Source organism: Corvus kubaryi, unplaced genomic scaffold (genome assembly GCF_017639235.1).
Source record: "Corvus kubaryi isolate FWS band 111438036 unplaced genomic scaffold, C.kubaryi_AGA036_p1.0 37382, whole genome shotgun sequence".
NCBI lineage: Eukaryota > Metazoa > Chordata > Aves > Passeriformes > Corvidae > Corvus > Corvus kubaryi.
In genome coordinates, this window is record NW_024581124.1 from 4574837 (window position 1) to 4585693 (window position 10857).

Sequence of the window (10857 nt, forward strand, 5' to 3'; positions counted from 1 at the left end):
TCGGTGCGTGGAGTGGGAAGGATCCCAGGGTTTTTCACTGAGCAGTTGCTTCCCTGTGTGCATTCCTGATCCCTGGTGGTGAATTTGGAATTGTGGAAAGAGCTCAGGAGCAGAGGGATGGGGTTTGAGTGGCTGAGGTGGGATCTGAGCCTCTTGGATGGGCTTTGGGAGATTCCCGTTTGTATTTGTCCCTGCAAAGACCAAACGGCTCTTTAGGGGGAAAAAAAAAGAGGAATTTGGGGGGAAAAAAAGCAGCTGAAGGAGCATCATTTCCCCCACATCCACATGCAGGGCTGAGGCCCCAGCCCATGTCAGCTGCCCTGTTCCCTCTTGGATCACATCTGGCAAAGGCTCCGTTATTCCAGATTGGATAAGGAATTATTAGTGCCAGCGTTGGGTCCCTGTGTGGGATCTCTCTGTGGGATCTCTCTCTAGGATCTGTCTGCATCCCACCTGGCAGGGCTGGTTCCCCATCACCTCCTGCACCCCACAGGCCCCTGGTCCTTCAGGCTGTTTTGGGGGAACAGGGAACAGCGGAGTCCCAGTGGGTTCCCAGTGCTCCACCCCAACATCCATCCAGGCGCCAGTGCTGCTGTTCCAGCCCCTCTTGTTCCTGATTCTCCTCATCCTGGCAGGGCTTGGGGTGAGGATGGGGAAGAGAAGGGGAAAACCCACGGATTTTTCCTGCTGGACCCTGTAAGCTTTGGATTAACACCCCCAAGGAGTACCAGTGATTTCTGTTCCCGTGTCACCCACTGACACAGGCAGCAAACAGATCACCCAGGGAGCGCTCAAAATGCACATTTTTATAGGTCTGTAAAATGGAAACGGGGAAAAAACACATTCCTCAGAAAACTCCAGCCTCCTCAGCCGGGTTTTTCTTTCCTTTTTGGCAGAGTGGCAAAGGAATGCAGCTCAATATTGCCCCAATTCCTCTGATATTCCCAAAATCCTGCAGGAGCTGCAGCTCTGGAATCTCCCAGATTGCATCCTGTCAGCATTCCTTGGGGTTTTTGCAGTGCTGGATGTTTTGGTCATGGAGGGGAGGGGGCTGCACTCTCCCCCCCCGGTGTTGGGAAGCTCCAATATATTAAATCAAGGATCCTTGGATGCATCCCGGTGACCTCAGTCCCTCCCCGGCGCTGCTCAGCTGGAGACGTCCTTAGCTATTAATTAACAAAGTCCTCTTGATTAACGGCAGCAGGAGGTTAATGACCACGGGCAGCTCCAGGGGAACGTGCACAAACTGGAATTAGCATCCAGGGAAAGGCTGGGTGGGAGCTGCAGCTCCAGGGCTGGCGGTGCTGGGGTCTGCAGCCCTTTTTGGGCAGAAATCGGTGAAATTGGGGTGCAACTGGATTGAGCACCTCGGAATTATGGGGTGAGTGGGATGCAGAGCCAGCACCATCCCCATGAAATCTGGAATTAGGGCGGTAGTGGGGATCAGGATTTGAGGGTAGGTCAGGGCTCGTGGGAAAGAACTGCAGGTTTTGGAGCTGGGGCTCCAACCCCCATCCCCAGACCCCCATCCCCAGCCTTGGGACAGCAACCCTCATCCAGGACCCTTATCCCAAACCCTGGGACCAAAACCTCCAGCCCATGACCCCCATCCACATCCCTGGGATTCTCACCCTCAGCCCAGAATCCCCAGTCCACAACCCTGGGACCCCAAATCCACATCCCCCAGACCCTATTCCCCCACCATCCCACCTCTCCCTATCCCGGTTCCCCCGCTGTGCTGTGGGATTCAGCACCCCCAGACCCCATTGGGAGCCGTGGCAGGACTGGCCCTCACCCAGCACATCCCAAACCTGCCCTCTTCCCACTGCTGCTTCCCTGGATTTACCCACCACCCCAAACCCAGGGCTGGCTCTCATTTCCTGGGGGAAATTACTCTGGAATACACCAAACCCCTTTCCTGTGGGATGTGTTGCCATCCTTAATGACAGCTCTTTTTCACTTGGCTGTCACGGCCCTAAAATAAAGCCGTGCTTTCCCTCTCCCATAAATCGCTGCCTTTATTCCGAACTGGGATGGAATTTAAAATTTAAAAAAAAAAACCAAAACAAAACCGAGGAATAAACGTGTTCCCCTCTCCCTTTGCTCGGAGCTGGGTTTAAATCACCCCTGCTGTGCTCAGGCACGTTGTCAGCTGTAAATTTGAGGGGAAATAGGCAAGCTGAGACACGAACCTGTTGTTTTTGTCAGGCATGGAGATGGCTGCTCTTTGGATTTATGGCCCCTCTCCCCGCTCTGGGGGTTTTGTGGAAGTGCTGCTGCTGAGGGATGGGGGGGGAATGGGATTTCCTTTATTTTAAACACAGTGGGGATTTAATTTGGGAAGAAGGGGAACTCCTTCTCTCCAAGCCCCCCAGCATCGTTTGCATCAGTGGGGGCATTGCCCAGAACCCCCTGAATTCACCCCAGAGGAGCATCCACTCCCTTTGCCAGGAAGGGATCCCGGATCCGAGCCACACTTGGCATCACCTCCAGCATCACAGGGTCCAGAGAGCACAAAACCCACCCGGAATTGGGGGAAATGCGGGAGCTTTTGGTGCAGACGCGGTTGCCACGGCAACAGCTGAGCAACCCATCCAGCCCAGGAGGGAGGAATGCCGCAGCAGGACCGGGAGGCAGGAAAGCGCTCCCAGGGATGCAGGACTGCCAAAAATAGATGATTTTTTCCTGCAGGAATCCAGGGAGGAGGGGGAGAATCACGATCCCCCCAGCCCCACACCAGGGCAGGGCGCGCTGTGCCCAGCCAGGGATGCTCAGGCTGAGTCAAGCGGAAAGATTCCCAGCTTTTCAAATCCTCCTGGAAAAAGCTGAGTGCTGCCTCCCCCCGGCACCACGGAGGCAGCCGAGCGGGCTGTTAAATGTCAAGAGCTTTCCCCAGGAAAACGATGTAGGAAGGGTGGTTGGCTCCTTTTTCCAGGGGGATTAGGAATTTTGCCCTTGCGTGCCAGTCCTGCGTGGTTAAAATTTAATAAATAAATAAAAAATCAGAGTACGAAGCTGCAGCTCCTGGCAGGAGGGGGGGAAGCTGCTCCTACCTCACTGGGATGAGGGGAAGGGGGATCCCATAATCCAGAGGTGCAGCCAGATGTGCAGCACACCCTGACATGGTCATAATATTTTCCAAATGCTCCATTTCAGTGCAAATTAAATTAAAAAAAAAAAAAAAAAGCGATTCTGGTGCAATAAAAGCAGGGAAAAATAAAAAGGAAGAGGTAAATTGATACTGCTGGTGGCCAGGGAGATTCCCAGCCCTTTTTTGTGGGATTTGTGGAGGTGGCAGTGCAGATGTGGGGTCTCCTCCCCGCCCACCCTTCCCTCCTCCCAAGCTGCAGCCCGGGCTCCGAGCGCCGCACGCGATGTCATCCCTTAATTGTTTTATCTCGGTGGTTAATTGGCTTTGGGGGGTTAATTGCTTCCGAGGGGCGGGAGGGAGTGCTGCCCCTTTGGTGGCCAGGGCCTGTCAGAACAAATCAAGCCCGATGTGAGGCTTCATCCCTGCTAAGGAGAGAAAAACCAGGGAATTTCACCAACTCCAGATTAGAAACAAGGAATAAATTGCACCCAGCTCTCGCTCTGGTGCTGAGTAAGGCCAGGAATAAATCCTGCAGTGAATCTCCTCCTTCCCACCACCCATCCCATTAAATCTGCCTCTCCAGACATTCTCCAGGTGCTAAAGCTCCCAAAAAGGAGCCGCTCTGGTTGCGTTGTCAAGGCAGAAATGACATTGATGGGATTTAAATACCCATTACTGGGTTTAAACACAGAAATGAGTTAATGGGATTAGAGGGGAGAGGAGCCGTTCCTACATCCCTGGGCTGGATGGGGGGTGCTCAAGTGGCCCCACAAACACACGGGGAGGCAGAGCAGCAACAAAACCTCTCCTTTAATAGCTGAGCTGCCCTGAGGGTTTGTTCCGACTGACAGAGAACCCTGGGGCTGCCGCGAGAGAAGGAGTCTGGGCTCAGCTCGATTCCCACTGCCACGAATCCCAAAAATCCTCCAGCTGTTTGTCAAGGGAAGAGTTAAAAACTCCCTCTGAATGCAATCCCCCACCTCCTTCAAGAAAACAGGGAGCAGGAGCTCCCCCCCAGCCCAGCTCTGCTCTGCACACACCTTAGAAAAATAGATTTTTATTGAAATTCTCCTTTTTTCTCCAGGGAGTTTTCTTCCCTCTTGGAACAGAGACCGAGCGGGGCCTCTGGATCCGACCTGTGCCTGCGTTTCTGTCAGGATCAGGAGTTAAAAGCCAACTGGTGAATCTCTAACTCTAGAGAAGGCTGCGTACGATTTATGGCTTTTGCACCTACATCCAAGGGGGGCTGGCGGGGTGGGAGCTCTGGAGGGCTCTTCTGGGGCAAAGCCAGGACAGGGAGGGCGGCATGAGGGGGATGAGGGGACAGCCAGGGACCACATGCAGCTGTGCACGAAGCCAGCCCAGAAATCGGCACGTTCCCGGTGTGTGGGATCCTTTGGTTTGGCTTTGGGACACCCCAAAGCTCAGCCCCAGCGTTTGCTCCCCACGGGGGTTGGGTGCAGCTGGGCTGCAGAGTGGACCCTGCTCCTGGAGCCCCAGAACTGCTCCTGGGGGACTACCCTGGGCTGTGGGCTCTGAAGTGAGGCCTGGAGGAGCTCGTGGGTCCCGACAGCTCCTCTGTGCAGGGATAATGTCCCGCTCTGGAGCAGCATCCACAGGGAATCCTGCCTGTACCCACCCAAGGGCCAGAGCAGCAACTTTGCCTGGTGCTGTGGGCAGGGAATTCCAGGGAATTCTCAGGGAGCCACAGGATGGCTCAAGGGGCCACAGCCACCACACTTGGGGACATTGCACAGCACAATCCCACAACCTCAGGCAGGAGCCACAGGGGCATCACCCACACGGCACCATGCCCTCGGTCCATCCTCCCTTCCATCCAAGGACGAGTGGAATCCTTCCAGGGCTGGGATTTTGGGGACACCCACCCCAGGGAGCTCAGCTCCGGCAACTCCGGGTGCGTCAGACACGGCCTGAGCAGCTCGGCGTCCCCAGGAGAGCCCGAGGGGACACAAACATCCCATTGCACTTCCCAGGAGGGCTGGGACAGCCAGAACAGGAGCAGGGGAGGCACCTGTGTCCCCAGGTTGGCCAAAAAAAAGCTCAGCGGTAGCTGGGGACCTGTGGTGGCTCATGCAGGGAGTGATCAACAGCTACAGCAGCACACGGAGGGTTAAAAGAGCAGCCACCCACTGGGTGGAATTAGGCAGAGGCCTGGGGAGGACAACCGAGCCACCCCTGGCCACGCAGGGCGCGGTGTCTCCGCTGCGGTCACCATCATCTGGGGAAATAATCCTCGGGCACCCCCGAGAGGTTGCGGAGCTTCAGCGCCGCGTCCACGGTTCGGATGTAGCCGCTGATCACCTTCCTCATCTCGGGCGTGTAGGGGTCGTACTCCAGTTTCCTCAGGCCCGAGCGCTTGAAGTTGCCGTCCTTCTGTCCCTCCACGCACAGCAGCCTGTCCTCGCAGGCAGGGACACCCAGCAGGGCCACCATCCTCTGCAGCTGCACGAACAGGTCCTGTTTGAGGTCCTCGAAGTGCACCACCAGCACCTTCTTCCCGTAGCGCAGCCAGTCCAGCGTGTGGGTCGCCCACCACGGCGCGTAGTTGGCCACAAACTCTGGCCACTCTGGGGGAAAGGGGCAGAGGAGGCCGTGAGTGGCTGTCCCATGTGTCCCCCGTGTCCCCAGTGTCCTCTCCCCTCCCTGCTGGAATCTCTCAATTCTCCTGCTGGCTAATTGATCCTCCTGCTCGAATCAGGTGGTAAAAGGGACAATGAAACATCACTAATCAGCCACATCTCCCCTGAGAGTGCCGCATTAGAGCTCCGGGCATCTCCCTCTTCCCCGCAAAACCGAGGCCTGATTAGCAGCTGGACTGGGTGGGATTCCCCGAGGAATGGTTAAGCACGGGATGTGTTCCATTAAACAGATCCAGGACACTTCACCTTGGGTAAGCACAGCACACAAAGCTTTGCTTTGGAGCCGCTCCAGGGGCGCCGTAAAATTAACGCCTCGGAACCAAGCAGGGGTTTGGTCTCTGCAGGGCTGGGAACAGGCTGGGGGAAATGGGAAAACACCCCCCAGCACTGGGGGTGAGGCTGGAGAGAGGGCATGGGGAGTGTTTTTTCCCAAATTTGCCCCAAAATTAGTCACTGGGAAATGGAATTAATTTGGACAGCTGGGCTGCAGAGAAGGCTGGGAATGGGATCCTCATGCTCCATGTGCAGGGGCCTCTCCAGCTGGGAATGGGGTCGCCAAACACGCAATGGAAAATCTCCATCTTTCCCAGCAATGGTTAATTAACCTGACAATTACCCCATCAGCTAATTACTCCATACATCCTCTGGAAGGAATTTGGTGATGTATTTTGAAGTGCGTCCGAACAAGACCACGCTGGAGTAGAGGGAATGGTCCCCTCTGGATCTCCCTCCTCTCGGAGACACGGGGGAAAGGCTGGGGAGGGGGTTGGGATTGGGAAGGCTCAGGAGGCTCCCTGTGGTGCTGGGATACCAATCCTGGCTCTATCCACAGCTGGATGGGGATAAAATCAACCAAGAGGCTCCTATGCCACCACAGCGAGGACAACGCCAGCCCAGGGACACAAGGCTGAGGATGTGGGGGACACCACACCCCGCTGGTTTTATGGGATGGGGAGAGCAGGGCTGGGCTGTCCCTGGCACCATAAGCACATGGAGATAACGAAATCCAGGCACATCCCAGCCCCGGCAGCCAAAGCTCCCCCTAAATAAACTCGGAATTAAGGGTAGCAGATGTTCAATCCAGCTAAACACTTTAACTCTTTCTGATGGAGTCAATCCCACAACAGCAATTTGGAAATTGCTGTAATTAAGCAGCCTCCAGCACCCGCCCGTGCGTGGGAAAGGTGGTGGCTCGGGAGCAGCCGGACACACGGAAATGACACACGGACACCACAGGGACGGGCTGGGGGCTGCCACCACTGCCTGTGGTCACGCTGGGGACAGGAGATGCCCATCCTTGGCTGGGCCAGCCAGGGCAGGGTGGTCCTGCTGTCCTGTTCCATCCCATCTCACCCCATCCCCTCCCCATTCCCATCCCACCTAACACGGGAGTCCTCAGCCATCCAAGATCATACCAGGAGACAGCCATGGTGACCCCAAAATGGTGCCACAGCCCAAGATTCCCCCATGGACACCCAACTCCGGCTCTGCCAGGCTTTCCCAACCACCTCCCAGTGCCAGCAGCTGGGCTGGAGCTCTCCCAGTGGATTTCCTTCCCTACCTTTGCCCTTCCAGTGGGCGTGGGCAGCGAAGCCGATGTGTCCCCCGTATTTGCGGTTGAACTCGGCCATGAGGGCCTTGTAGGGGTTGCGGATGAGCAGAATGGCCGAGTCGAAGGACTCGATCTCCTTCTGCCCGCTCTCGTGGGTCTTGATGCAAATGGTCCTCCCGCTCCTCCAGTGATCCCGCTCGCCCTTGAATCCTGCCCGGACAGAGCTAGGATTAATGGGAGGAACAGCTGGGAACTGGGAAAGGGGCTCAGCCTGGAGAAAAGGAGGCTCAGGGGGGACCTTGTGGCTCTGCACAACTCCCTGACAGGAGGGGACAGCGGGGGGGGTCGGGCTCTGCTCCCAGGGAAAAACAGACAGGATTAAAGGAAATGGCCTCGAGTTGTACCAGGGAGGTTTAGATGGGATATCAGGCAAGACATCTCCACCCCAAAGGTGGACAATCCCTGGCACAGCTGCCCAGGGCAGCGATGGAGCTGCCATCCCTGGAGGGGTTTAAAAACCATGTGGATGTGGCACCTAGGGACACGGCGGCCCTGGCAGCACTGTGGGAACGGCTGGATCGGTCTCAGAGGGCTTTCCCAACCCAAACGATCCCATGGTTCCATGAAAGGGAACGACAGGGGGATATCAGGTTGTGAAATCCAGTTGGATGATGAAAGCAGCTGGGGCGTGAAGGAGGATTTGCATCCCTCTCCCAGATGGAAATAATTTATTTTTGGATGTCATGAGTCTCATAAAATTCACGAGGGGGTGGCTCTCAGGCACAGGGGCCCCTCAGGGCGACACCTCCCCGGCCATGCTTGGCTCTTGTGCCTGTTCTGAGGGGTCAAGGGCAGAGTTTACGGCTTCAATCCCCCTGAGCAGAGTTTAAACTCTCCCAATAAATAAAGAAAGGGAAAATCCTTGTGCCTGTGGGGCAGCAGATCAGCCCAAGGTGGGGGTGATGCTGTGGGGGGTCCAGAGAGGAGCTCCTGCACGGAACACGGATCAATCCCAGCCCCTGGAATGCACCTGGAGTGGGGGAAAAGCTGGAAGGAGCTGTATGCCATCAATGAGAGAGGTGTAATTGGCTCTTGGCAATGGATAAATCTGCCGGTTGCCTGGATACTTCCCGGCCACTCCGACAGGGAACGAATGCGGAGCCCACGCTCGGGTGGCTCAGCAAAACCCAGCCAAGGCTTTTCCCACCGGTGCTCCCTTCCCTGGGATGCTGCTGCACCCTGGGGGCTGGGCCAGCACTGCCTCACTGAGCATCTCCCTCTCTGGAAGGCTGGGTTCGGCAGGAATTTGGAAGGAATGTGCTGCCCGTGGTGTCGGGAAAATAGGGATTTAGGGAATAAACCCCACCAGCCACGTGGGTACTCCCGGTACAGATCCCAACTCCATCACAGCTAAGGAGGAATGGAGAATTTCCTCCCAAAGCCTCAAAAAGTGAAGGAATAACAGGAGAAACCTTCGAGGTCTCCAGATAAAACTGTTGTGAGCGGTTCCAAACTGGGGGAACTGGGAATGCAGTGGGTTATTGGAATCAGAATCCCAAAATGCTTCGGGTTGAAAGGGATCTTAAAGCTCACCTCATTCCAGCCCCCTTGGAAAGGAACACCTCCCACCATCCCAGGCTGCTCCAAGCCCCGTCCAGCCCAGCCTTGGACACTTCCAGGGACGGAGCAGCCACAGCTTCTCTGGGCAACAACCCCTGCCAGGATCTCATCACCCTCCCAGGGAGGAATTCCCTCACCAGGACACCCCAGCCCGAACCACCCCATGGAGCAGCACCGGTCACACCCAGCTCTGCTCCCCCCTTCCTGCAGCCCCCTGGGATGTCACCAGGACTGTCCCCAGCTGGGATGGGGAGCCCAGGAGTGTCCCCCCCTCACCTTTGTTGTAGAGGGACCCATCGAAGTAGTAGCTGCCGGTGTAGAAGCCGGTGGCCAACTCGATCAGGTGCCGGGCCCAGGTGTTCCCAGCTCCAGGAAAACTGGCCAGGGCCACCAACTGCTTGGCACGGCTGGGCAGGAACCTCCTGTCCATGCAGCGGTTGTCTGCAGGGAGAGCCAGCAGGAATGTGTCATGGATTGAGGCTTTTCCCACAGGGATATCTTAGGAAATGCTGCTGCTCCCAGGAAAATGCTGGGGAAGGGGTGAGGAGGTGGCTGGACAGGGCAAGGTGCCGTGTCTAAGGCATAGAGGGACATCCCAAATGGTCCTGGACGCCTCAAAGAGTCCTAAACACCCAAAAAGTCCTAAGAGAATTTTTTTCCAAAGAGTTCTCTGTCATTCCCAGCTGCACGCTTAGGGAAGGGTGAGTAACAGGGGTTCCTGTGCTGAGCACCGCTCCTGCTTTTTTTATGGATCAGCAAACAGCGTTTCCAGCACGGCCCCAAACACCAAAGGATCGTGACAAAACTGACCCGCTCTAAAGCAAAACCACCCGAATTTGGATCCTCACTTGCTCCCTTCAGCCCTTTTCTCTCCCAGGATCAGTTTTCCCTTCTCCCTGTGCTTCCCTGGCTCCCTGCTCCCACTGCAGGAGGACAGGAGTCCTCTCAGGAATGTTCTGCCTGGTCACAGCCTTTTTTCCCCCTTCAGTATTTTTTCCTGGAGCTTGTCCCTTCTGCATAGCAGACTCCCATGGGATCGTGGAGAGGTGGGAGAAGCCCTGGGAAGGAGGAATCCTGCCCAAGGCAGACGGAATCTGCTGTGCCCTGCAGCTGAGCCAGGCAGCAATCCCAGCTCCCCGATTTCCCAGGGAATTCAAAGAAACGCTCCTTTTTAACGGGCTGCTGGGAGCTCTCTGCCAGCATTCCCAGGGAATAGGAGACGGGAAAAGGTTGGCAAAAGCTCACCCTGCACTTGTGTCTGGTAGACCAGCAGGAACTCGGCGGAGCCGCAGCTCTCGAACTCCTCGGCGGCGCATTTGTGGGCGCAGAGCTGCTCGTCCTCGCGCTCGTGCAGCGGGAACAGCGTGCTGGGAAAGCCGCAGCGGCACGTGGTGCCCGCCAGCGCTGCCAGCGGGAATTCCTGTGGGGATGGCCACGGGGAATGGGAACGGCACCGGCACCGCCCCTCCATGGCAGAGCCTTCGCCCCCCACGCCCGCCCTCGCTGTCCCGGCCCCGCGGGGCAGGGCGGGGTGGTTTGGGACATCCTTCCAGAGCCTTCCAGCACCGTTCCAGACCATTCTTGCATCCTTGCAATTCCAGCATCATTCCAGCCCGTTCTAGTATCATTCCAGATCATTTCCAGCATCCTTGCAATTCCAGTATAATTCTGGACCATTTCAAGCATCCTTCCAGCCCATTCCAGCATCCTTCCAATTCCAGCACCCTTCCAGACCATTCCAGCAACCATTCCATCCCATTCCAGCCTCCTTCCAGCCCATTCCCAGCATCCTTCCAATTCCAGCATCCTTCCAGCCCGTTCCAGCATCCTTCCAATTTCAGCATCCTTCCAGACCATTCCAGCAATCATTCCATCCCTTTCTAGCCTCCTTCCAGCCCATTCCAGCATCCTTCCAATTCCAGCATCCTTCCAGC

At 56.4% G+C, this 10857-nt stretch overlaps 1 protein-coding gene across 4 annotated transcripts in view; it reads right to left on the reverse strand.

The window, feature by feature from the left end:
* Positions 1-3883: 3883 nt before the first annotated feature.
* The window catches only part of WSCD2 (WSC domain containing 2), a 22254-nt gene continuing 15280 nt past the window's right edge, over positions 3884-10857 (reverse strand). For all 4 annotated transcript variants that reach the window (XM_042034821.1, XM_042034818.1, XM_042034819.1 and 1 more), the window contains exons 6-9: positions 10169-10343; positions 9200-9364; positions 7313-7513; positions 3884-5679 (exon numbers count right to left, since the gene is read on the reverse strand). In XM_042034821.1, coding sequence (XP_041890755.1) covers positions 5327-5679; positions 7313-7513; positions 9200-9364; positions 10169-10343 — 894 coding nt within the window. In that variant the 3' untranslated portion in view covers positions 3884-5326. The remainder of the gene's footprint in view (positions 5680-7312; positions 7514-9199; positions 9365-10168; positions 10344-10857) is intronic.